Below are 25140 nucleotides of genomic sequence, written 5' to 3'. Positions count from 1 at the left end.
TGGAGCTGGACGTTAAACTCCACAATGCGTCATGACGGACACAAGAAAAGCATTTGTCTAGAAAATACTGCACAAACGTTTGTTTGCAAAGTCTGAAAAACATGTATCACAGAGTTTAAGTTCCCGTTGCGAGTGCGCCACTCCTGTAAGGAATATGCGGCAATACCGACAAAACTGACGCGTCCAACCAATCAAATGACACATTTCAGATATCAGCAGTGAGCTTATAAAACACTGTCAACCAAATCATTTTAATTTCTTACGTAAAATATGGATTGGTAAATAATAATAATAGTAGTACTATGTAAAAAAAAAAAAAAGTGCAACAAGCCATAAAATTCGAACTCCACTATTATTATTATTATTATTATTATTATTATTAGAGGCCTATTAAAATATTTGGCTATTTTAATAAAAAGCCCGGACCTAAAAACTGTCAGTGTCGTGGATCTGTGTAGTTTATAAATGGTTTTGTTGATGCCAAAACACCTTGTTTTTTAAATAATGTAAATAAAAGTATATGTAAGACCTGACTTATCATTCTTGTTGATGTTTTTTTTTATAACGTGCCTATAAAAAGAGATTAAAAAAAAAGTCAGGAGCTTTTATAAAATGATTTGAAAGGCATGATGTTTATAATTTTGCGAAATTAAGGTACGCATGTACTGCTTTAAGTAGCAATTCCCAGTGTTTCCCCAGAATTGCATTATATTTTTTAAGTCATGTATTGAGTACTATGACTCTTTCCTATAGTAATTTATTTATTTATATGTATACAAACTCGTCCTGGGCTAAAATAATCAAATTGGCTCAAAGCGAGAACTGGGTTCAATATACATTCACAGTTTCTGCACTTTGCAGACGCTTTTATCCAAAGCGTCATATAGTACTGTGACACAGTATATTGTCTAATCAATTGAAAGTTAAGAGCCTTGCTCAAGGGCCCAACAGTGGCAACCTGGCAGTGCTGGGGCTTGAACCGGCGACCTTTTGATTACTAGTCCAGTCCCTTAACCACTAAGCTACAACTGCTCTTATATCAGAGTTTGGTGTGCTTATAAAAGTGTGTAGTCTTTTTTTCGCTAGGCTAAAAAACCTGAATTTATATTTTACTGGAATTTTATGCAATTTCTGGGTTAATATTTTACACACACACACACACACACACACACACACACACACACACACACACACAGCAGAATACTCTGTATTATTATCACTGAGGCATAGCAAGCGTCAACAGTAGAAATCAAACGAGACTAGAGAGAGAAAATTAACACTTTTTGAAATGTTACCTAAAGTAGTTAGAAACTTACATACGCTTCTAATATACATAAAATCTCACCAATAACTCACCACATTTTTATTACAAGAATCTTTGGCCATTTTTCTTTCCAATAACGTTACCATGCTAACATAAGCTCTTAAGCTAAACTTGAGAATAAAAAGGCTTTTGGGTTGATATCGAACTAACATTTCAAAAGTTAAACTTAAAATTAAAGTTAAATATTAAGTAGATAATGAAATTTTAATACTTAATACAGATGAAATTGTGTTCATTTCAGACTTTTGCTAGCTTCTGTCAGTCTCCTTAGTAACAGTGGAAAGTTCGTAAATCACCTGCTTCTGTAATTATACAGGGTTGCCAGAGTTGATAATACAGGGTTGCCAGAGTCAAAACCATGTTAGACGTCCATCAGTATTTATTGTAATCTGGAGCAAAGTTTCTCTTTAAGATTAATCAGAAAAATCGAGATTTTTGTATACAAATTTGGGACGCCCGGTTCCTTTCTACTGCATTTCTGCAAGTGCGGGGTTAAACAGCTGGTGAGCGGCGGCACTATAGAGCATTTACTGCGGGAGAGAGCAGCTGGTGAGCGTAACTGATGCTGCTCCGCCATGCCAAACACATACATACACTGTTTATAGAGCCTCAGCTCTAGAGCTTACACACCAGCCTGCAATATATACCTATAGCTTTACAACTCAATATATATAGCTCGTATACATATCTGACTCACACTGCTCAAGCTCTCTAAAGTTTAAGAGGTGAGGTGTATATATATATATATATATACAGTATATACAGTATATATATATATATATATATACAGTGTATCACAAAAGTGAGTACACCCCTCACATTTCTGCAGATATTTAAGTATATCTTTTCATGGGACAACACTGACAAAATGACACTTTGACACAATGAAAAGTAGTCTGTGTGCAGCTTATATAACAGTGTAAATTTATTCTTCCCTCAAAATAACTCAATATACAGCCATTAATGTCTAAACCACCGGCAACAAAAGTGAGTACACCCCTTAGTGAAAGTTCCTGAAGTGTCAATATTTTGTGTGGCCACCATTATTTCCCAGAACTGCCTTAACTCTCCTGGGCATGGAGTTTACCAGAGCTTCACAGGTTGCCACTGGAATGCTTTTCCACTCCTCCATGACGACATCACGGAGCTGGCGGATATTCGAGACTTTGCGCTCCTCCACCTTCCGCTTGAGGATGCCACAAAGATGTTCTATTGGGTTTAGGTCTGGAGACATGCTTGGCCAGTCCATCACCTTTACCCTCAGCCTCTTCAATAAAGCAGTGGTCGTCTTAGAGGTGTGTTTGGGGTCATTATCATGCTGGAACACTGCCCTGCGACCCAGTTTCCGGAGGGAGGGGATCATGCTCTGCTTCAGTATTTCACAGTACATATTGGAGTTCATGTGTCCCTCAATGAAATGTAACTCCCCAACACCTGCTGCACTCATGCAGCCCCAGACCATGGCATTCCCACCACCATGCTTGACTGTAGGCATGACACACTTATCTTTGTACTCCTCACCTGATTGCCGCCACACATGCTTGAGACCATCTGAACTAAACAAATTAATCTTGGTCTCATCAGACCATAGGACATGGTTCCAGTAATCCATGTCCTTTGTTGACATGTCTTCAGCAAACTGTTTGCGGGCTTTCTTGTGTAGAGACTTCAGAAGAGGCTTCCTTCTGGGGTGACAGCCATGCAGACCAATTTGATGTAGTGTGCGGCGTATGGTCTGAGCACTGACAGGCTGACCCCCCACCTTTTCAATCTCTGCAGCAATGCTGACAGCACTCCTGCGCCTATCTTTCAAAGACAGCAGTTGGATGTGACGCTGAGCACGTGCACTCAGCTTCTTTGGACGACCAACGCGAGGTCTGTTCTGAGTGGACCCTGCTCTTTTAAAACGCTGGATGATCTTGGCCACTGTGCTGCAGCTCAGTTTCAGGGTGTTGGCAATCTTCTTGTAGCCTTGGCCATCTTCATGTAGCGCAACAATTCGTATTTTAAGATCCTCAGAGAGTTCTTTGCCATGAGGTGCCATGTTGGAACTTTCAGTGACCAGTATGACAGAGTGTGAGAGCTGTACTACTAAATTGAACACACCTGCTCCCTATGCACACCTGAGACCTAGTAACACTAACGAGTCACATGACATTTTGGAGGGAAAATTACAAGCAGTGCTCAATTTGGACATTTAGGGGTGTAGTCTCTTAGGGGTGTAATCACTTTTGTTGCCAGTGGTTTAGACATTAATGGCTGTATATTGAGTTATTTTGAGGGAAGAATAAATTTACACTGTTATATAAGCTGCACACAGACTACTTTTCATTGTGTCAAAGTGTCATTTTGTCAGTGTTGTCCCATGAAAAGATATACTTAAATATCTGCAGAAATGTGAGGGGTGTACTCACTTTTGTGATACACTGTATATATATATATATATATATATATATATACAGGGGTTGGACAAAATAACTGAAACACCTGGTTTTAGACCACAATAATTTATTAGTATGGTGTAGGGCCTCCTTTTGCGGCCAATACAGCGTCAATTCGTCTTGGAAATGACATATACAAGTCCTGCACAGTGGTCAGAGGGATTTTAAGCCATTCTTCTTGCAGGATAGTGGCCAGGTCACTACGTGATGCTGGTGGAGGAAAACGTTTCCTGACTCGCTTCTCCAAAACACCCCAAAGTGGCTCAATAATATTTAGATCTGGTGACTGTGCAGGCCATGGGAGATGTTCAACTTCACTTTCATGTTCATCAAACCAATCTTTCACCAGTCTTGCTGTGTGTATTGGTGCATTGTCATCCTGATACACGGCACCGCCATTGGATGCACATGGTCCTCCAGAATGGTTCGGTAGTCCTTGGCAGTGACGCGCCCATCTAGCACAAGTATTGGGCCAAGGGAATGCCATGATATGGCAGCCCAAACCATCACTGATCCACCCCCATGCTTCACTCTGGGCATGCAACAGTCTGGGTGGTACGCTTCTTTGGGGCTTCTCCACACCGTAACTCTCCCGGATGTGGGGAAAACAGTAAAGGTGGACTCATCAGAGAACAATACATGTTTCACATTGTCCACAGCCCAAGATTTGCGCTCCTTGCACCATTGAAACCGACGTTTGGCATTGGCACGAGTGACCAAAGGTTTGGCTATAGCAGCCCGGCCGTGTATATTGACCCTGTGGAGCTCCCGACGGACAGTTCTGGTGGAAACAGGAGAGTTGAGGTGCACATTTAATTCTGCCGTGATTTGGGCAGCCGTGGTTTTATGTTTTTTGGATACAATCCGGGTTAGCACCCGAACATCCCTTTCAGACAGCTTCCTCTTGCGTCCACAGTTAATCCTGTTGGATGTGGTTTGTCCTTCTTGGTGGTATGCTGACATTACCTTGGATACCGTGGCTCTTGATACATCACAAAGACTTGCTGTCTTGGTCACAGATGCGCCAGCAAGACATGCACCAACAATTTGTCCTCTTTTGAACTCTGGTATGTCACCCATAATGTTGTGTGCATTGCAATATTTTGAGCAAAACTGTGCTCTTACCCTGCTAATTGAACCTTCACCCTCTGCTCTTACTGGTGCAATGTGCAATTAATGAAGATTGGCCACCAGACTGGTCCAATTTAGCCATGAAACCTCCCACACTAAAATGACAGGTGTTTCAGTTATTTTGTCCAACCCCTGTATATACTGTATATATATACATACATTTTTGTTTAGTTGTTATAGAAACGATTAATTTACTTTTTATTTAACTTACAATATTGTGGAAAGTAATTAAATATATTGTAGTCACACATTATCTAGTATTTTTCGCAGTAACTAAGAAAAACCTGTCCTTACAATGTTTCACCTTATGCTTTTACTTTAGGTTTGCAATGAAACTCCTAAAGAAATGTAATCCTCACACTCTGGTACCTCAAAACACATGCAGAAACAATTTACAAGCAAAACAATTTACAAACAAAAAAACAAGGAGCTTAACAACTATAAATCTACATAATCTAGCCTATATGTGGAGTTGGTTTAAATACTTAAGCACGAAAGCTGAGCACGTAACAACAAATGGCATTTCAGCTAAAGAAAACAACCAAGCAATTAAAATAGGAGTTTATCAATATGCTTCTTAACATATCATACATTAATGCAAATTGCATCAAATCATTTAACCCCAAATCATACTACTCATATATAGTACAAATAAAAACCAAAATGTCTTTGCAACATCAGCTTTACTAGCACATTCAGCATAGTTCTCATTCACCCTTCTATTTCATCCTTCTCTTGTGTGTGCACATTCTTCTTTTTCCTCTTCTTCTTGGATTTGGACTCTCCATCTATCCCACTGGTGTACTCTGAGCGCATCAAGCTGGCTACCCTCTCTTTGGCGTTCAGCCTACCAAGGGGTCTGAAATACAAAAAAGGTTTAGTGGGTAACTGCACTACAAGTATAGTAGAGCAGGATTATTCAACAAGCGGCTCAATCATTCGTGTAACCGTCATAGTTGGCAGTTTCAGCTTTGATACATCCACAGCACAAAATAATTTATTTTCTGCAGCTTTGTGGTTCAATTTTGACCAATACCTTTTGGCACATGATAGAATTACTAATTTATTAGTTTTTCCATTTTAGGGTTATTTAAGATACAGTCACTGTCAGTATTTTCAAATGTTTGGCCCAGAACTTCTGTTTATTTTACTTGTCTTTATTTTATTCAAAAAATAACTAAATATATAATTTGGCCAGGGGTGCTCGACATTTGCATTTAACTGTAGTGTTTATAATGCACAACAGAAATATACATCACAGATATGAAGCTGTGCACAAGCATCACACAGAATTGCTGAGTGGCTCATGGCTACAGAGCAACAGTAAAGCACAAACAAAGCCATCTAAAGCTTAAATAAAGTGTATTTGAATGTTTGTGAAGAAAGACAGAGAGACATAGGAAGACATGCTGTGTTGTTTCGAAAGCTAGACTGGAGTACTCCCTCGCGGAAGAGAGATTCTCACACTTGTCAATAGTAGTTATGTAGTCAGCAGCAGAAATGGATGAAAAACCAGTTTCTATTTGTCTAATCAATAACTCTGCAGCCTCATCCTGCATATCGTCCCTCTGGGGCTGCTTGGGGACAGAACACACACACACTCTTCCCTGAGGGCACATAGAAGATATGATAGCAGTTATTGATCTTTAGAGAATCCCTGAGCACTCAACAGGGACCTGTACATAAAAAGCTCTGTATGTACATTCTCAATTCAACATGCCTCATGTACAGTGGAAAACAAACAAGTGTTTAAGCATTTTAATTTAATAACCTGGACATGGTGCCAATCCACATCACAGGGCTTCAGCAACATAACAGACATTGCCAATCCTATCTGTGTAGAAGCCCGGCCAGCTGATAGCACAGCTGAGTTTCAAACCCGGACCTCGGCAGTGTTGGGCTAGCATAATAGACCACTGCACCAACGAAGCACCCATATTACAACATTTTTAACCTTAATTAATACAGTAAACACCAAGTAACAAAAACTAAAAAGCCACACCTAGTAAACATTCAGAGAGAAGAACTGGGTGACTAATCTGTAAGTGAAATGTACCATGCAAGACTTCATAACATTCTCATAAACTGATCATAGAATGGTAAGAGAGTTGCAGAATAAAATGAAAACAGCAGAAACAACAGTTACACAATGAGCAAAAAGCATTAAACTAAGCACAATCCTCTCCATTTTTACACCTAATGCAAAACCTCTCGCTAAAACTGAAGAAGAGACATAATTGCCAGGACTAATACACCCAGGACTGGGTGCCAATCCAGCGCAAGGCATCAAACACTCAGCCATTCTCTTACACCTAGGAGCAACTAAAAGCACTCTATTTAACTAATACCATGTTTTTACCAGGCTTTAGTAACCAGATAAAAAATAACTTGTTACTCTTGTTTTTACATTTTTGTCCAATGGTTTTCAGTAGGTGATGGGGGAGGGGATCCTAAGATAGACAGCAAAAACAACAGCAGCTATATTGCAGCTATATCAATTGTCAACAAAAATTAAAATGAAGTTTATAATGGTTTATTTCAAACAGAATTATAATATGCTCCCAGTGATCGTCAACAACAATTTTAAGGTCCATGTCAGTTTAGACCAGAAAAATAACTGCACCACTCACCAGTGTTGCTTTTTGTCTTTTTTTTCCCAGTTTAAGGTTTTTGGCTAGGATTTTGGAGCACTAGATATGCTCTTTTGCTATAACTGGTTTTAATCAGTCAAACTACACCACCTTCAGTCACAGTCGCTGACTTGTGCACGTCTCAGAGTGTGCAGAATCTGGTTCCCTGTAAAGAATGTGGTCATTTATTTTCCCTTTGAAAAACAACATTCAAATTGACCTGGGTATTTTTGGCCAGTTCACAGTGACAGGGCTAATAATGGCCAATCACCTGAGCTGCGGAGCTCCTTTTTGTTATGTTGTGTGTGTATGTTTTTGCATGTGTATGTTGGTAGCGATGTGATAAAGCTCATTAGAGAAGTCTTGTCTGGACATGGACAGTGTAGGCCACAGAGCGCTGTAATGAAGTCTCTACTGACAGCCATGACAAGACAACTTCACACTGTGCTACACAACACACACACACAAATACACAAATATACACATGAGATTAAAGATGGCCACTATTACGCGTGATCAATTTATGCAGACAGGTGCCTTCCACAAGGCTCTGTCCACTATCATAGTGGCGTTTTAAAAATTGAGATGTCACTTGTTTGCCTGCTGATTAACTGCTGATCACGAAAATCATCTGTTGTCTGGACGTGCATGTGTGTGTGTGCGGGATGGGTGCTTGGGGGTCTGACCCTCAGGGACGGGTCCTTTGTCCTGCTCCATGGGTACCCTTCACAGGTCTTTCTACAGGTCACTGTGCCAATTACCAGTGGTTAGAAATACACAAACACACACACAGGCTAACAAAGACAGTGTATTTGAAAATAGTAGTTGTAGTTTTTACTTTTAACTACATTAGAAATTACATTTACAACACACAACATTCACAACACAGTCTATTTCTTTAAGATTTCTGAGATATTTACAAGTTTTGCATTGTATGGAGAGTATTTATTAGGCTTTGTTTTATAAAGGAATAAAACATTAGGATTGTTATCTGCAAATGAGCTTTTAGTCATTTTCTGAATGGTCATAATGAATAGTTTGTGCTAGGATGTTCCACTTTTTAAGAAATTGGGGTGATCAGCTTTTCAAGTCTGCGCTCCGAAACGTCCAGTGATTCACTTGATTTAATCTGAAATGTTAAATCATTACCAAAAAGTGTTAGCTCCTTAAATCTGAATGAATATAATAGACTGTTTAAAATTTTTCAGTTGCTCAGAGGGTCCAGGATGTGACCCTAAAACCAGTGTTACCAGTGTAATCAGTGTTACGTACTGACCTTTTTTACCTAAAAATTAAAATAACCAACAGCATCAGCGTATAATTTTATACAGTCCAGTTTTAAAACAATAGCTGTTTGCTATTTTACATTACATAATAAGATATTATTATTTATCTCATTATGATTTAAACTCTTGACACAACCCCCTTGACACAAGCTCTCACAGGGACCACTTGGTGCATGTTTCGTGGCCTAGGGCTGGGGTAATAAAAAGCACATGTGGAGGAGTGACCACAAACACATGCTCACACACTGCAGGACCGGCCTGGACTCAGCCCAGCTGACCACACTCAGGTCGCAGCATGTGTGTTAAGGGCTGGATGACCACTAACAACCAGGCAGCATCATGCAATGACCAAACGACCAGCTTCCACATAGCAACCGCGGTGCAATGTCTCTACCCAACAGACCAGACTACATCTGCTGTTAGCTTTGATCTACATGTGCCACCTGTACTCTGAAATGTCCATCTCTCTAACAAATCAAGCTTATTAAATAGTTGTCATGGGATGCCACCTTTTCAATGACTGAGCAAGTCACATTTCTGCACTAACAATAACTCAGTCACAGACCAGCAGGTTACACAAACCTGCAGAAAATAAACGAGTCCTGAGGCAAATACTTTTTATATAATTTTTTTATAACCTTTATCCTCAGGTGCAACACTTACTGTCAAGTTTCAAACTGTGACTGAAACCAGCGTTAGCACAATAACTGTTCATGTGGAGCTTCATGGGTTGGGTTTCCATAACAGAGCAGCCATGTGCAAGACTAGGATTGTCTCTGAACTCATCGTACCTACTATAAAGCACACTACTGTAGGTCTCCAGAGCAGTCAAAAACTGTTCTCTAAAGTAATAAATAATGCTTTACAATTTGTTAATTTAATTTAGCAATTTGTGCTCCTGCAGTCCTGTTTCACAATCAATTGGAATCAACAGAAGATAACCATATGGTGTACATTCTTCAAATTTAATTCATCTGCCCTATAACCTATCCCTAGGTGTGTCGGCAAAACCTTCTTCTTTTGGCCCTACTGAGTTAAATGCAGGAAAGAGGTAAAGGAAAAATGTGGAACCGCTGCCAAAAAGCACAAAGCGAGAGCATATTGAGCAGGTAAAGGCCAGGGCTTGACTACTCCTTGTCTGACCTTCTGCAGCTCCTGGACAGAGAAAACCAGGCAGCTGCCAAACTGCATGTGTACTGGCACAGAGTTTAACCCCGTCTCAGAGGAACCAACACAGCCAAGAGAAACTAGCACATTTTTGTTTTTCTGCTGTGTAAATGTTTGATAAAAAAAAACATGCTGACAATTATTAAATGTGTATGCAGATGCTTTGAAATCGATTTTAGGATTTTTAAGGCATCATATCTATAAAGATGCTGTTTGTTGAACAATGGCTTGTTTTTCAAACAGACCAGTTGGGACAGGGTTTGGCTGGTTGCGTGTACCCAACTAGCACTAGCTGTCAAATAGTACAAAATTCATTATTTTGGCAAAAAATACATTTAAAAGTAAAATACTTTATGCCCCTAAAGACCCTTTGTTCTTCATGATTTTTAATGAAAGTGATTGATTGTTTTGGGAGGGCGCACACAAAAATTGTTTATCAATATATAATATATATATATATATATATATATATATATATATATATATATATATATATATATATATATATATATATATACATACATATATATATATATATATATACATATATATATATATATATACATATATATATATATATATATATATATATATATATATATATATATATATATATACACATTTAGTGTGGTAAGTCACATAATATTTATGTTTACTGTTAAAATTATGTTTTATGAGGCAAACACAAAAAAAAGAAGCTAATGTGAATCAGTCTTATAAGGTCTTACTTATTTTTTTATTTTGTTTTAGGTCACTTATTTAAAGACGAAACAACCATTATTTAATATTAATTTTTCTATTGTTTGCAGCAGTGTACCCCTTTCCATTTTATAGACAGTCTTTGAAACAGTGTGATTGGCTGATATGTTTTTTGTTTTTTTTCAAACAGTGACAGACATAAAAATCAGTATACACAAATACAATAGTCATAAGCATACCTTTTATTGTCTTTGGCCTTTTTCTTGTCTTTTCCATTATCTTTAGATGTGCTGATACTGGAGGACAGACCCTGTGGTGCATCTCTCAAACCGAAGCTCTTGGCAGCATGGCCGAGGTGGAGGTGACGGATGTGGAAGATGGACTTCAGGGCAGATGGGTATGATGTATATGCCCTCACAAATGACTGTAGGGCTGGAGAAAATAGTTAGAACTAATTGAACTAAACTATTTTAAAGATAAATTTACTTCAAGTATTTAAAATAAAACATTTAAATGGCTGTTTTGCAGGGATTATACCACTGATTTTCTCCAGATGCTTGCCAGTGTTTTTTAAAAATCTCTCACAAAATATGGGGGATTACATAGATGTCAACTAAAAGGCTAGGGGAAAAACAACTGAGATAAAATAAGAGACATTCAACCAGTCTTGGTTTGGTTATTTAATGTACTTCCACTGCATGAGCTCACTTTACTCTTACACATGGTTTGCACTGTATTTAGCTTTTCACCACATGCTTTAACCAACTCTTCTCTGCAAATTGCTTTGAATTCCCCAAGGTTATGATGGTCCTGCTGATGGACTTACAATTTCAAAATCCTCCATACATTTTTAATGATATTTTTGTCATATGAATGGCTAGGGTCAGCAAGTACCTTAAAGTTGTTTTTTATTTTATACAACAAATATTTGTTTAAATCCTCATAAGAACATTTTAGAGATGCACCCATGTACTACATTTTATTGGAATAGAGATGATGCAGTTTACTGATTAGTATTCTGAGTAATTTTTGTCTTTTAATGGCTTTCCACTTACATTTCTTACCATTTGTCTAAGAGCAAGTTTTAAAGTCTTGTGTGGTGCTCAGCTGCTTCAAGCTATATTGCATCTGTGTGTAATTTAAATCTGAGATGGCAAATCAAGTTCACATTTCTAGATGATATCTTCAAGATTCAAGACTCATTGAGTATGTAGAACTAAACTTGATTTAGATATTCAGTCAAATATTTCACTCCACATAAAAATGATGTTCTTTCTTTAGAATAATAGTACATATAAATAATGTTAATATTTAAGATTAATTACTTAATAGTTAACCCACCCTTTTTAGCAGCCTGAACAGACTCTGTGCTGCTATGGACAAAGTTCTCAAAGTCTGTCTGTAAAACCGTGGCTCTCTCTCGCACATCTTGCTCTCTCGCACCGGCAGTTTTCTAAACAGTAAAGATAAAACAAATTCAGATTACATACACACATGTACATGCATACGCTATATAATCAAAAGTATGTGGACACACCTCTTGATACTTCACATATTTTGTTTTAAAGCTTTTTACAGCACATATATCAGTTTTTGTTAAGACCATAGATGTCCCTGTACACATCAGTGGTTAATTTTGTGGCTATACTTTTAAAGCATTCAGCAACAATACAGTAAAGTGACTGTCTTGTCCTTTGTCAGTGAGCTTCTTGTGACCCCTGTTTTCAGATTTCGACTACTGTACTTTGCAATTCTAGCGACCACTTTTTACCCTCTCGGGAACTGTGTCAACTGCCTAAAATTACTGCTGCTTTAAAATATTACATATTACAGTGTTACCTGCATACACCTTTTAGCTGATACACTCTGTAATCAAACTAATATAATTCACCTGTCAAATTAATTTGCAACTCAGATATAAAGACTTCAAAATCAGCTTCAACTTTCCATGTGCTGTTTCTGTTATTTTGTCCACCACCTCTACACACACTACTTGATTCTACTACATAAGCTAACTGTATTTTCTGAAACCCTCTGACCACCTCTAAACCTTTGACCTTCCAGACAAACATGCCCCAGGGGGTATTAGCAGAAGCAGCTGATTGGTCTAGGGAGGGGAGAGGAAATTAAATCAGGATTAAGAGTGCCTGGGAGTTGGCCAAGGCCTTCTCTCATTGTTGGGTGGGGATGCTTTATGAGAGGAGAAGGAGGAGAGAAAGGGGAGGGTGGAAGACTTGTTTAGCAGCCCCATGTTAACGCATTAAAAATGCAAGACGTCCTCTGCTGTCTGATCTGTTTGGACAAAATTTACACAATTTTTAGATTTCAAATGTATCTGATAATCCGGGATGTGTTCGAAAGTGTGCTTTTTAATTTTACATGTGAAATATAAGCCTACAAGTAAGGTAAGTCATAAGTATCTCATGTAAGCATTGTTCAAACTGCATGACTGACTTGTACACACATTTGTTATGTGGTTTTAAAGAACATCAGCCAGTGTTATCATGAGATGTTGGAATAGGATTTACTTCTCATGTAAATAATGGCATCACTGTCATTGTAGCCAAGTGCTTCTTAACATTTTACCAGTTCGCAAATTTCGACCAGTTTCTTTATAATACCAGTACATCACCCCCTACTAAATAAAACAAAGTGTCAGGAACCACATGAGCAAGTTTACATGAAGCTGTTCACATTGTTATATTTAAACTGTGTAATTTTTTACTTTAAGTGTCCAAGGATCAGTGTAAAAGATTTAGCTGACGTGTAAATCTTAAGCAACCCAAGCTTAGAATTAAGAGCATAAAATACCTTTTTGTCCCAATTTCCTCTGCCTTTAAAGCGCTCATCCAGCATCAGATTTGACAAGATGTCTTCCATTTTCAGCTCGCTAAGACTGGAATGGACAGACAAGGTCAGACTGACAGAACTTGTACATAGGTAAGTTACATGAAGTGAAATTTAAAACACAATACCAGCCAGTTAAACACAATACCAGCCAGTTAAACACAATATCCCACCGTATGTCAACAGAATAAGTATATGTCTTTACTGGGATAAAAAAAAGAAAATATCAGATCTAAGTGACAGAAGGTGTTGTGATCCAATTAAACTAATGTGGAACAACATGGACTACACATCAAAATGCACACCTGATGTTGTGATTGGCCAAAACGTCCACATAGGCAGTCTCAGATGGAGTAAGGAAGAGGAGACCATTGCCCTGAGCTCCAATCCGTGCTGTTCGGCCCACGCGGTGCACATACTCTGCTGCAGATGTTGGAGGGTTATACTGCAATTATAATACCATAACATTAATCCAGCAGAACAATAAGCTAACAGCAAATAGTGCTGTTCAAAACTCAGTATTTAATAACTGTTACACTGAATGGTTCTTTTTACTACTACACTGTTTAAGATGAGATCAAGCTCATACTGATAAAATACTAGATCAGAAAACAGGTAAGCAGAAAGCTTTACCTGTACTATCCATGTCACTTGAGGAAGGTCCAACCCTCTTGCAGCAACATCCTTCAAAAAAAGCACAAAGTAAGACAAAAAAACATGAAAACCCAGTTTCCTCTGTAGTACTTTCAGGCAGTGTGACAGAAAATCCCTGTTTAAGCAAATCATGTTTACTCTGCTGATTTCTCCTCATTATTCAGTTGTGGTGCCCAGCCAAGCTAAGCTTTTTATTAATAACTTTTGGAAGATAAAGAGGCTTTAGTACTGAGCTCAGGGACTGCACTCCCCCCTCTTCTAGTTCTGTGGTCCACCTGGGATAAGCCAAAACTGGGCAGAGTGCAGATGGAGGCCAGCATAGGGCCAAGACAGTCTGTCAGTGCCATTAAAACAACCCATTTAACCCGAGAATAATTCTGAAGTGACAGGTTCAATGCTGATGCCACAAATGAGGCCACAACTCTTTTTTATTGTCTTATTCTGAAATATATTTTCAGGAATTAAAGCCAAGTTTGAAGCTGTCTGGGTGAGATCCAAAGTGGCCAAATGGTGGGTGTCTGAATTAAAGAATCATTAATCAAATCACAAAACAAGTATGATCCCTCTAGTTCAAATGACTAATGACAGCTTTGGAATCAAGTTTAAACATTCAATATCCAACTTTTGAAATGTAATTTTTTTAGCTTTTATTGAAAAAACAGTTACGAAGACACCACAGCAGATCAGCCCATTGACTACATAATGTTACTGATGCACTTTGGAACAGTAGAATTTAGGACTATCAGAGAACAGAAAGTATATATGGTTCAGGTACTTAGGGTAGCGAGTTAAGGGAGACACTATCTGAGGCCTTTCACAGCTGCTATACAGAGCAGACAGGCCTGGCAGCTGTAGCCTAGAGCCACTGAATACTCAAAGCCAGAACTAACAGAGCACTTGCTCCCTTTGGGTCTCTCCCTTATGGCACAATCATCCACAGCTGGCCCAGCAGGGACACCAAGACTCAACCTGGCATAGATGAGGGGTGGCAGTTATGACTGGCACAAAGGCATGAGGTCCTGTCAGCTGTTATAATAACAGAAGCTCCACATAAATGTAGAAAAAAAAGAGATCAGGAAAAGGTCAATAAAAAGTATTGAAAATAACATTATTAATTATTAATAATAATAATTATTAATCAACACTATGTGAAATAAAAAAAAGCAGTTGCTCTTCATTTAAAGACGTACCGTACACAGCAGGACACCAGTGTTACTCTGGTAGAATTCCTGAAACACCTCCGTCCGCTCCTGTTCATACAACAACTTTAGCTAATGCAGGATTGTCATTACAGGTTATACATTTGTTATGCATACTTAAACATTTTTTTATTCTATATCGACAGTCACATCACTGCATAGTTCTCCTGGTCTGGTAAATGATACCGTTCAAAAAAGAACAGAAAACTGAGGACACCAACTGTTGTGAAAGTGGAAGTTTCCCCCTATTAATGCTTAATAAAATTCATCAGCTGTTCACCAGTCTGAGATCTCAGTTGTGGCACATTGCTCTACAAAATTCTCCACAGTCTCAATGGAAGAAAGTTTTTGACTGCAGGCAGGCCGGTCTAGCACCTACTCCTTCCTTTTACAAAGTCACGCTATTGTATTTATTTTCCTTCCCATGTTTCTTAAATATATTCTAGAACATTTCAACTACAATGGGGTCTTATCAATCTAATCTAAAATAGGCGGACTGTATAAATTAATTATGAGCTTCAACACACCCCTAACAATAGCGTGTTAATTAGCATTGGCAATTGCCAGGTTTCTTCAAGTATACTTCAGATCTGTAGAAAACACTGCTATGTTTTACTACACCATAACCAAAGCTAGAACCCAGTACTATCACCAAATCGAAAAATTGTAATGCCTTCTTATACTACACACAATCTACTTGTGAACAAAAGAATGACAAAGACATTGTGACAAGATTGACTGCCCAGCTAATGATCGAAACAGACATCACTTCTATTTTCCTCCTCCTATTTTTGTGAAGCGCACAATCTGTTGTCTGTGCAGGAACAGCTGTGTGTCTCCTGCAGTTCTTCTCATCGGTAAGGACAGCCAGTACTGAGCCTGTGCTGTTCCATTACCAAACCCATCCATAACGCTGCCTGCTGCCTCTTGTTAATATCTTCCAAGGGAGAAAAAAAAAAACCCAAGAAGCCTTCAGCACCAGGGCCATAAGCTTGCTGGCCTGCTTGAGCCATATGGGCAGCCCAGGCCATGTCCATTAGCACAAGTGGGTAAAGGTTAGACTGAGGGGGCTTAAACAGGTCTCCTCTGGCACTGCCACGGGGCACCCGACTGTTGATGAAACTCCACCAGCTGGCTTAGTCTCCTCTAACCCTTAAAAGGCCGCAAGTAAGCAGGAGTGCAAGAGGATTTACAATAGGTTCAGAGCTACAGAACAGAAGGGCTAAATGTGGGCATTTAATATAGTTATCAGCTGGTTTGGCTGATAATTGACAGTGACAAAAATAAAAGTGTACACTGTTTTCCAACCACAAAACAACTTGAACCAGGCATATGTATGTATTTGTGTATTTTAAGAGAAATGATAAGCCTTACACCTCAAAAAGACCTCACTTGTTGGAAAGTTTGGTTTATTTGCTTTGGTTAAGTTATGCATTCAAAACGCTTAAAGGAAAATGTTTAAGGTTATTTTGTGTGGTAGTAGTAATAATTGGTGTATTAATTGCCAGAGGTTTTCAAACATTATTTTACTTTTTCAAGTCATTATTTACCACCAAGTCATTTCTAGAAAAAACTGAGCAAACTGCAAACCAATGACATATCTGTTTATGCTTACTATGCTTTACTCTCCAAGATCCCCTGCAAGTCTTTATTTTTTTAATTATTTATTTATTATTTATTTAGGGGGTGGGGAGTTGATTGTACAATTATTGTTGTGAGTAACCCTGCTTCCTTAACTACATCATACGGCCAAAATGATATGTACATCTTTGCTATAACTGTGTTTAAGTCATAGGAATTGCTAAAAGGTGTCAATGATTAATTACATAAAATATTTTTTTACTTTTAATTAAAAAGTTCATAGCAACAATATCAAAGACCCTTTCCAAGGACACATCATGATAATGTCCCTGCACACAAAGTGTGGTCTATAAAAACATGATTTGGCAAGTTTAGTGAGGCTTGCACAGAGCTTTAGAGCAAATGCTTTAATAGAGAGTGATGGTGACACTCAAATTTGTTAATTATTTTGTTCTACGTTATCGATTAAACTAATTATTTACTTAACAAATGCAGTGATGTATTTAAACAGGTTAAACAGGTCTGTACCCCAAGTTGAACACAGGTAAAAAATGTCATTTTGAAGATTACAACTCTTACCTCTTGTTCCATGTTGCCGTGGAGCCGGAGGAAGTTGATTGACGACTGCTGTTTGTTTGCGGTGCCGAGTTTGCCACACAGGACCAAAGACAGAACTGTGACTAAGAACTCCACTGCCTCACAACTCGATACAAAGATGATGAGCTTTTGATTGCGCTCAAACTAAAAGTGACCAGACAAAAGCATTTTCTTAAAAACATATTATAGTTTTAGGGTAAATTATCCACATTAAAGAAATGGTTCAGCAGAAACAAAAAATATCAATTTTCCGTTAATGGAAATCAGAAAGGACAGATTTGCTGCTTTATTTTTTTTGCATTTGAGCTAATAAAATAGTTTAGCTTATAAAAATGACAGAAGTCTATCGGAGGGTCATTATAGCTTTATGAACATATTCCTAACAGATAGCAGAGCTAGGATTCGAATTTGTACGCACTGGTTGGCTAGTGTGTTTCTCACAGGCGCCCAGTAAAATAGTTTAACTTGATGTGTAAACTAAATTAGAATCAGTAAAATGACCTCCACAATACACATTTGCATTTTAAATCACTGATTGTTCGTTTTGATAGTTACCTTACACTTAGCCAGAATAAATGCAGCAAGGCAGACCAGACGCAGTTTGCTGGGCACTACTACCATAAACTGCTGCAGCCTGTCAGGGACAGAAAAGCTGTCAGCCTGCTGAGCATTGTGGGATAAAGGTGAGGGCTCTTCTGCTTCCATGTTTTCAATAGTGGCTTCTGAGATCTGGATGTAAACTGGGTCGTTCATGCTAATGCTAGTTAAGCGAGAAAGTCCTGCAAAGAAAAAAAATGTAGCTCAGAGAAAACACTACTCATCAGGTATTAGAATTTGACAAAGCAGAAGCTGTTCATTTGTAAGGAGTTTGAGCTTTAGTATTCATGACCAGGTATACCCTCTGTTAGTGTGGCAGAGAGCAGCACGTTCTGCCGTGTAGATCCACCAGCATTCAGTGCATTGAGTATTACAGTAAGATCTTTCTCAAAGCCCATGTCAAGAGTCCTAACAAGAAAAACACAGTTTAAACAAGTCATTACAGAAAATGTGTCATCTAAAATCATTTTCATAAACAAGAAACAACTTGATTTTATGACCACACATGCTCTCCAGACATCTAAACTGTTAATACCACCTATAGCAGCGATTCTCAACTGGTGGGTCGCGACCCAAAAGTGGGTCGCGGACACGTTCTGGGCGGGTCACGGACAGCTTGTAAAAAATAAATACATAAAAAAAAAATTAAAAATAATTAATGCTCATCTGATTTTGTACTCGTCTTTTAGAGAGAGGCACGCATCAGATGCGCACAGCATTCTCGTTGCCATGGTAACCACCATACCGGTTACCCTTCTCTTTAAATTTGTGATGATGTTCGGAGGCAAGATGGCGAAACGCAAATACAACCCGGAGTATTTGAAATGTGGATTTTCGTTCATTGAGGACAAACACGGACAGAAACCCCAGTGTGTTATTTGTAATGCTCTCATGCTGGCACATGAGAGCATGAAACCATCCAAACTAATGCGACATTTACAAACGAAACATCCCGCATGTAAAGACAAGCCGGTGGAGTTTTTTCAAAGACGACTTCATGAGCTGAAGGTATCACAGAAGTGTCTGACAGCATCTTGCTCCAAACAAGAACATGCATTCCGGGCGTCTTACCTATCTTTGTGAAAGTGGCTTTTCTACCTTGGTCCAGCTCAAGTCAAAGCAGAGAAACAGGTTGAACACTGAGCATGATCTGAGAGTAACTCTGTCTACTGTCACCCCAGACTTTGAAACTCTGATCAGAAGTAAAGTACATGCCCAACTGTCTCACTGACTTCCACAAAAGACAGGTTAGGTGAAAGCATCTTGTTTTGTAGCCTTATTTATTTTATGCAGTTTGATATTTAAATTTATTGTAGTAACTTTTATACATGCAGTTGGCATGGTCCTCCTCAGTTTCTTTAAAAAATTGCTCTTAAATTCACTTTGCATGCATATGTATGTTTAAATGTGTTTTTGAAGGCTATTTTTCAAAAATAAATTTGTTTGGTTTGTATTCTATAAAAGTGGGTCGCGACTTAATGACCATGAGAAAATGTGGGTCCCGGGCTGAGACCAGTTGAGAACCCCTGACCTATAGCACTGGCTTATTTGTTAAAGTATTTTATTACACATGCAATTAAAGAAAAGTAGAATTTAAAACCAAATATTACAACAAACCTGTCAGCTTCATCCAGGACAAGCCAGCGTACAGCACTAAAAGCGATACTGAGAGTGTTCTTGATGTGGTCCACCAGCCTGCCTGGGGTGGAGATCAATATGTTTATGCCTTTCCTTAATCTGAAACACAGAATAATCCAGATTAGTTCTTTTTTAATGTACATTCAATACAACAATCAAAACAAACATGCATATGTACAAGTAGATTAAAAGACATTGTTATTTTGGAAGTTCCTCAGCTTAACAATGGGCGATATCTGAATAAATGGTCGGTAAGTTACTACCTTGCTTTCTCTGCTTTCCTTTTTTCTCCTCCCATTAAGACACCAGGTACAATCCAGGTAAAGGGCTGTAAAAATAAAGTAATAGCAGAGAACCGTGCAAAGAAAGCAGTATAAAAAAGTGACATTCCATAAGCAATGACATTTAGAATAGTGTGATCATAAATATAGTCATACCTTCAGAAGCTTCTGAAAGATTTGAAAGCTTTGCTGTGCCAACTGAAACAAAGAAGAAACCCTGTAAATTTTGGTTGTAATTGTGAATCTTTAAACAGCAGACAAACTTTGCTATACACATTTAGTGTCCTACCTCTCTCGTAGGTACAATAACAACTGCCAGAGGCCCATCAGATCTCTAAAAGAGCATTAAAAAAAGAAACAAGTTTTAAAAAGAACATAAAAAGCATCTTGACTCTCAACTAACTAAATTACAATTATAAACACAACTGCAGATTTGTGTTCTATTAAGTTAATTGCCAATTTTGCATGTATTCGCTATAAGAGAGACAATGTGGCACTTTATGATTAATGACAGGGATCAAGTTATGCTCCAAAAGTAAAACCAAAACATGTTTTTCTTCTGTATTTGGTGTATAAGCAAAAGTTAGCGTTATTGTCCTGAAAAATAGAGGTAAAGGTCTTACCCTTATTTTGGGTTGCATTGCTTGTAAGGACTGGATCAAAGGGACGCCATACGCCAGTGTTTTTCCTAAATAATCAATAACAACACGATCAGGTTTGGTAATAGTGACTTGTAATACACTGAAGCACACATGAAGCAATCTCAGCCATACCTGATCCAGTCTGAGACCGAACAACAGCATCTTTGCCTGACATGAGCACTGGAATAGTCTGCTTTTGCACACTGTAAAATACACAACAAACTGTCAGAATTCAAGCAAGGAGTCTACAGTTGGAATAAAATGATCAAAAATCAAGCAGTGGTGTCAACCAAGACAGGTCGAGACTTCACTTGTACCTGGTCATACTGGTTACATTTAACACTTTGTTGAGTGTTGCCACCTGTGGGGCGATACGGACAAGAAGGAAAACATCAGATATTCAATTATTAGTCAGGTTAAATCATTTAAAGCAAACAAAAAACATGGCATGGCTTTAGATTAAATAACATTCTCACCAAGTGGGGATGCAGGTTTAGTTCTTGAAAGGAGTTACTAGTAAAGACCTTCTCTTTAACTTGGGTAACAGCAGGACTACAGGAGAGAACAAACTCTATTATTTGATTGTTAGGCCCAATAGTTTTCAGTTTAAACCTAAGAAAGAAGTCATAAAAGATCACGTAAAAGGTAAAGTTGTACTGACCTGATCACCTCTGGGATTTCTGGGTTGTTCCGGAACAGAGATGAAGTCTTAATGAAAGGTCGGTCAGGTCCTTTACTTTCTTCCTGTCCTTTCTTTGGAGATGTTTTAGGTTTCAGAGTGGACTTAAATAATGTCTTATCTTCCTTCGCTGTCTTATCCTGAAGGTGTGTCTTGGGATCTATCCTTTTTTGTTTAGCAGGACTATGTTCTTCGAATCCTTCTTCAGACCTCCGTTTTCCATTTGCTAACTTCTTCTGCAAGTACCAGTCCCACAAGTATACAATTAATATAACACCACTCCAAACATTACATTTGACACTGGGATTGAAGCACTAACCTGTTTCCATGTCTGTCTTGATGAGAAGTTCTGCTTTTTTTGAGAGAGGGGTGAGTGCGGTGGGTCATAATTTGAGATGTTGATCATCAGTGTGTCATCAGCCATGATGAACACCACACACCAACTTCAGTGCAGTCAAAACACCTGGCACAATTTACCATAGACCAGAAAATATACAGATTATCAGAATACAGATTCTTTACCATTCAGATTCAGGTAGGTTTGCAATTAGACTGTAGCCCATATGTTGCTCTGTACACTTTGTTACACCCTGTACCTCATTTATCAATTAAAAGGGGAGTTTTTCCATAACACCACCTAACCAGGTGTTATTTGGGTGATGGACTATTCTCAGCACTGCAAAGACACTCACATGGTAATGACACGACAGCGCGTGTTGTACTACTATGAGTGTTGTAGGGATTTTTAAACACCTCAACATCAGTGCTTGGATGAAAACAAAGTTTTAACCAGACAGACAGACAGACAGACACTTTATTTATCCCAAGGAAAATTATTGTCCTTCAGTAGTTGAAAAAGCAAAAGAAGAAGAACTAATACAAATACTAATAAAGTGAGTAAGGTGTAGCAAATGTACAACGTGCAAATAAACAATATACAGTATGCAAAAAGGTATGTGCAAAATGTGCATCTTGTATAATAATAGGATATATAAAACCAGCAAGGTCTTGTAATCACTAATAAGAAAAAAATAACACACATCATGCATATAAAATCAGGGCAAACACTACTGCACATAATACACTCATACCAGAGCAACAATACCATGTCACTACCATGCTTGTGAAAATGGTCCACACCAACACCCAAACTTCATCTGGTCAATGAGGGTCCTACAGACACTTTGTGTACCAGGCTGCTGCTCATTGCAAGTTATACTTGTTTATTTATTAGGATCTTAACGTCAGGTTTTACACACATGACATGAATTACACAAGATTAATCAGTGCACAAGTTTAATGTCAAACAGTCATGGACAATTATGTATACCTAATTAACCTCACTTGCATGTCTTTGGACTGGGAGGAAACCGGAGCCCCCGGAGGAAACCCACGCAGACACGGAGAGAACATGCAAACTTCACACAGAAAGAACCTGGACCGCCCCACCTGGGGATCGAACCCAGGACCTTCTTGCTGTGAGGCGACAGTGCAACCCACAGTTATAATTGTAAAAGTTTATTTATTCAAACTAGCCGCTTCCCAGTCACAATAACTGGGAATAAGGCAGTACTACACTTTTGACCTCATAGCACCACACACTCCTTATGAAATATATGAAGCGACAGAGTAGTCATTACACCAGTTCATAAAGATGGAAAGATACCTGAGTGCCATATTTCATTTTCAGCATTTAGCAGACGCTTTTTATCCAAAGCGACTTACACAATAAGCTAAACATGATGAGCAATTGAGGGTTAAGGGCCTTGCTCAGGGACCCAACAGTGGCAACTTGGTGGTGGCGGGGCTTGAACCGGCAACCTTCTGATTACTAGTCTAGTACCTTAACCACTGAGCTATCACTGGCCCCCATATTAAAGTGCAGCACCCACTTTCCCTGCTGTGCAATTCAAAACTGTCATTAATGTTGAACTACAACCCAAAGAATTAAGTTTACTTTAATTCAAGCGCACAACCACAGGAACTGAGAACATAAACAAACCTTCAGTAAGAAGTCACGGTATTAAAACTATTGTTGACTGATTATAATAAGATATTTTAGTAAGTGGAAAACCCAAACAGTGAGAATGTAGAATAAATCTATAGTAAACATGTGAACTTACAGAGTAACTGAACTCGCTCACTACAGCAGCATCATCCTGCAGTACAGGCTGCACATGCTTCTCCTCGCGTAAACACCCACCTCGTCACATCCGGTTCATGACCGTGTAAAATAAAAGTCCACCAATACCGGCTCTATACACCCTGGTATAATTTATTTATTTATTATTTATTAGGATTTTAACGTCATGTTTTACCCACTTTGGTTACATTTATAACAGAAACGGTAGTTACCCATTACATAAGATTTATCAGTTCACAAGTTTAATGTCAAACAGTAATGTCAAACAGTCAAACTGTATATAATATATAATACATAATATAATACTCTATATAATGCAGTCAAACTGTATTAATGTCAAACTGTTAAACTGTATATACTTGCTATACTTATATACTTCACTTTATTTATTCTCATTCATTACCCATTTATGTAGCCACTGTAGTCACCTTCATTACACTTTAAATACATATTAGTCTATACACTGTACAATCATCATCATCTGTTTAATAGCCTTAATATTCTTATGTCTCCTCATTTCACTTATCTGGTCACTTCTGCACTTTAACTGTTTATTATATTGTGGCGTCCGCCACTGTGGATTAGGGGGGAGGGCGGAGCGAGCGTTACCCAGAGGGACTCGCGGCCGCGGTGTTAATAACTGTTGCGTTCTTTGTGTACATGTTTATGGGGTTTGTTTATGTTGTTTGGTGTTCTGTTTAATGATGTTAGTTTGCGCATAGTGTATTTGTTTAATTACATGTTGAATCTAAAACCTACCGTGACTGTGTAGCACGGGGCTAGGAATAACGTGGCTGCAATAGCGGGGAATTGGGTGTGTGTTCACACGTGTCTTAATCCGTGTAAACAATAAAGAGCTGATCCTGTTGTCATGTCAACTCGCGACTCCGTCTCTTCTTCGCAAACGCCACATTTGGTGTCAGAAGTGGGATTGTGATGTCTGGGTGGCTTTGGTGGTTCGGTGGGCCAATATGCCCGATCTGTCTGAGTGCGCTGGCCCCGGGGTTGTTGCGAGGGCATGGAAAGCCAGGTGCAGCAGGGGTGTTGAAACAGCGGCTCGGCAGTGTAATGGGGTGAGGTCCGGACATGGAGCCACCCAGTGGTCGCTGGTGAGTAGGTCACCGGGACGGTTGACCTTTAGGGAGGGGGCTATGTAGCGTCAGTGGGAGGAGCCGTGGTATCCAGGCTTACCGTCAGCGTGTATCCCAGTGTGGGAGACTGGGTGGCTGCGGTGAGAGCTGGATAGGTAGCTTATATGTTTGTCTGTTGTATGAATGTATGTGTGTATGTATGAGTGTACGTCCTAAACCACTGAGAGATCTGCCAAGGGCAGCTCACTCGAGGTCCCGACGCTCGCCTTCCTGCTCGCCGGCGCCACAATATGTATATAATCTCTATCGTGCACTTCTGGTTAGATGCTACTGCATTTCGTTGGCTCTGTACTTGTTTACTCTGCACAATGACAGTAAAGTTGAATCTAATCTAATCTAATCTAAAACACAGTCACGGACAATTTAGTGTCTCCAATTTACCTCACTTGTTTTTGGACTGTGGGAGGAAATCGGTCAGAATTTCTCAGAATGTACACTGTCACAACTGTAAGCT

At 38.8% G+C, this 25140-nt stretch overlaps 1 protein-coding gene across 1 annotated transcript; it reads right to left on the bottom strand.

The window, feature by feature from the left end:
• Positions 1 to 5442: 5442 nt before the first annotated feature.
• Positions 5443 to 23578, bottom strand: ddx31 (DEAD (Asp-Glu-Ala-Asp) box polypeptide 31). The gene is made up of 21 exons (XM_063017624.1): positions 23516 to 23578; positions 21712 to 21855; positions 21375 to 21628; positions 21190 to 21265; positions 21031 to 21074; positions 20846 to 20916; positions 20696 to 20760; positions 20362 to 20406; positions 20229 to 20270; positions 20055 to 20119; positions 19771 to 19890; positions 18455 to 18561; positions 18112 to 18335; positions 17539 to 17700; positions 15370 to 15429; positions 14159 to 14209; positions 13831 to 13970; positions 13490 to 13574; positions 12020 to 12131; positions 10918 to 11110; positions 5443 to 5755 (listed from the first exon to the last, which is right to left on the bottom strand). Exons 2-21 carry the CDS (start codon positions 21814 to 21816, stop codon positions 5608 to 5610), a joined length of 2169 nt encoding a protein of 722 aa, XP_062873694.1. The 5' UTR covers positions 21817 to 21855; positions 23516 to 23578; the 3' UTR covers positions 5443 to 5607.
• Between the last annotated feature and the right edge of the window lie 1562 nt (positions 23579 to 25140).

Source organism: Trichomycterus rosablanca, chromosome 21 (genome assembly GCF_030014385.1).
Source record: "Trichomycterus rosablanca isolate fTriRos1 chromosome 21, fTriRos1.hap1, whole genome shotgun sequence".
NCBI lineage: Eukaryota > Metazoa > Chordata > Actinopteri > Siluriformes > Trichomycteridae > Trichomycterus > Trichomycterus rosablanca.
Note: the sequence above shows the minus strand (reverse complement) of the source record. Positions and strands in the feature narration are given on the sequence as shown.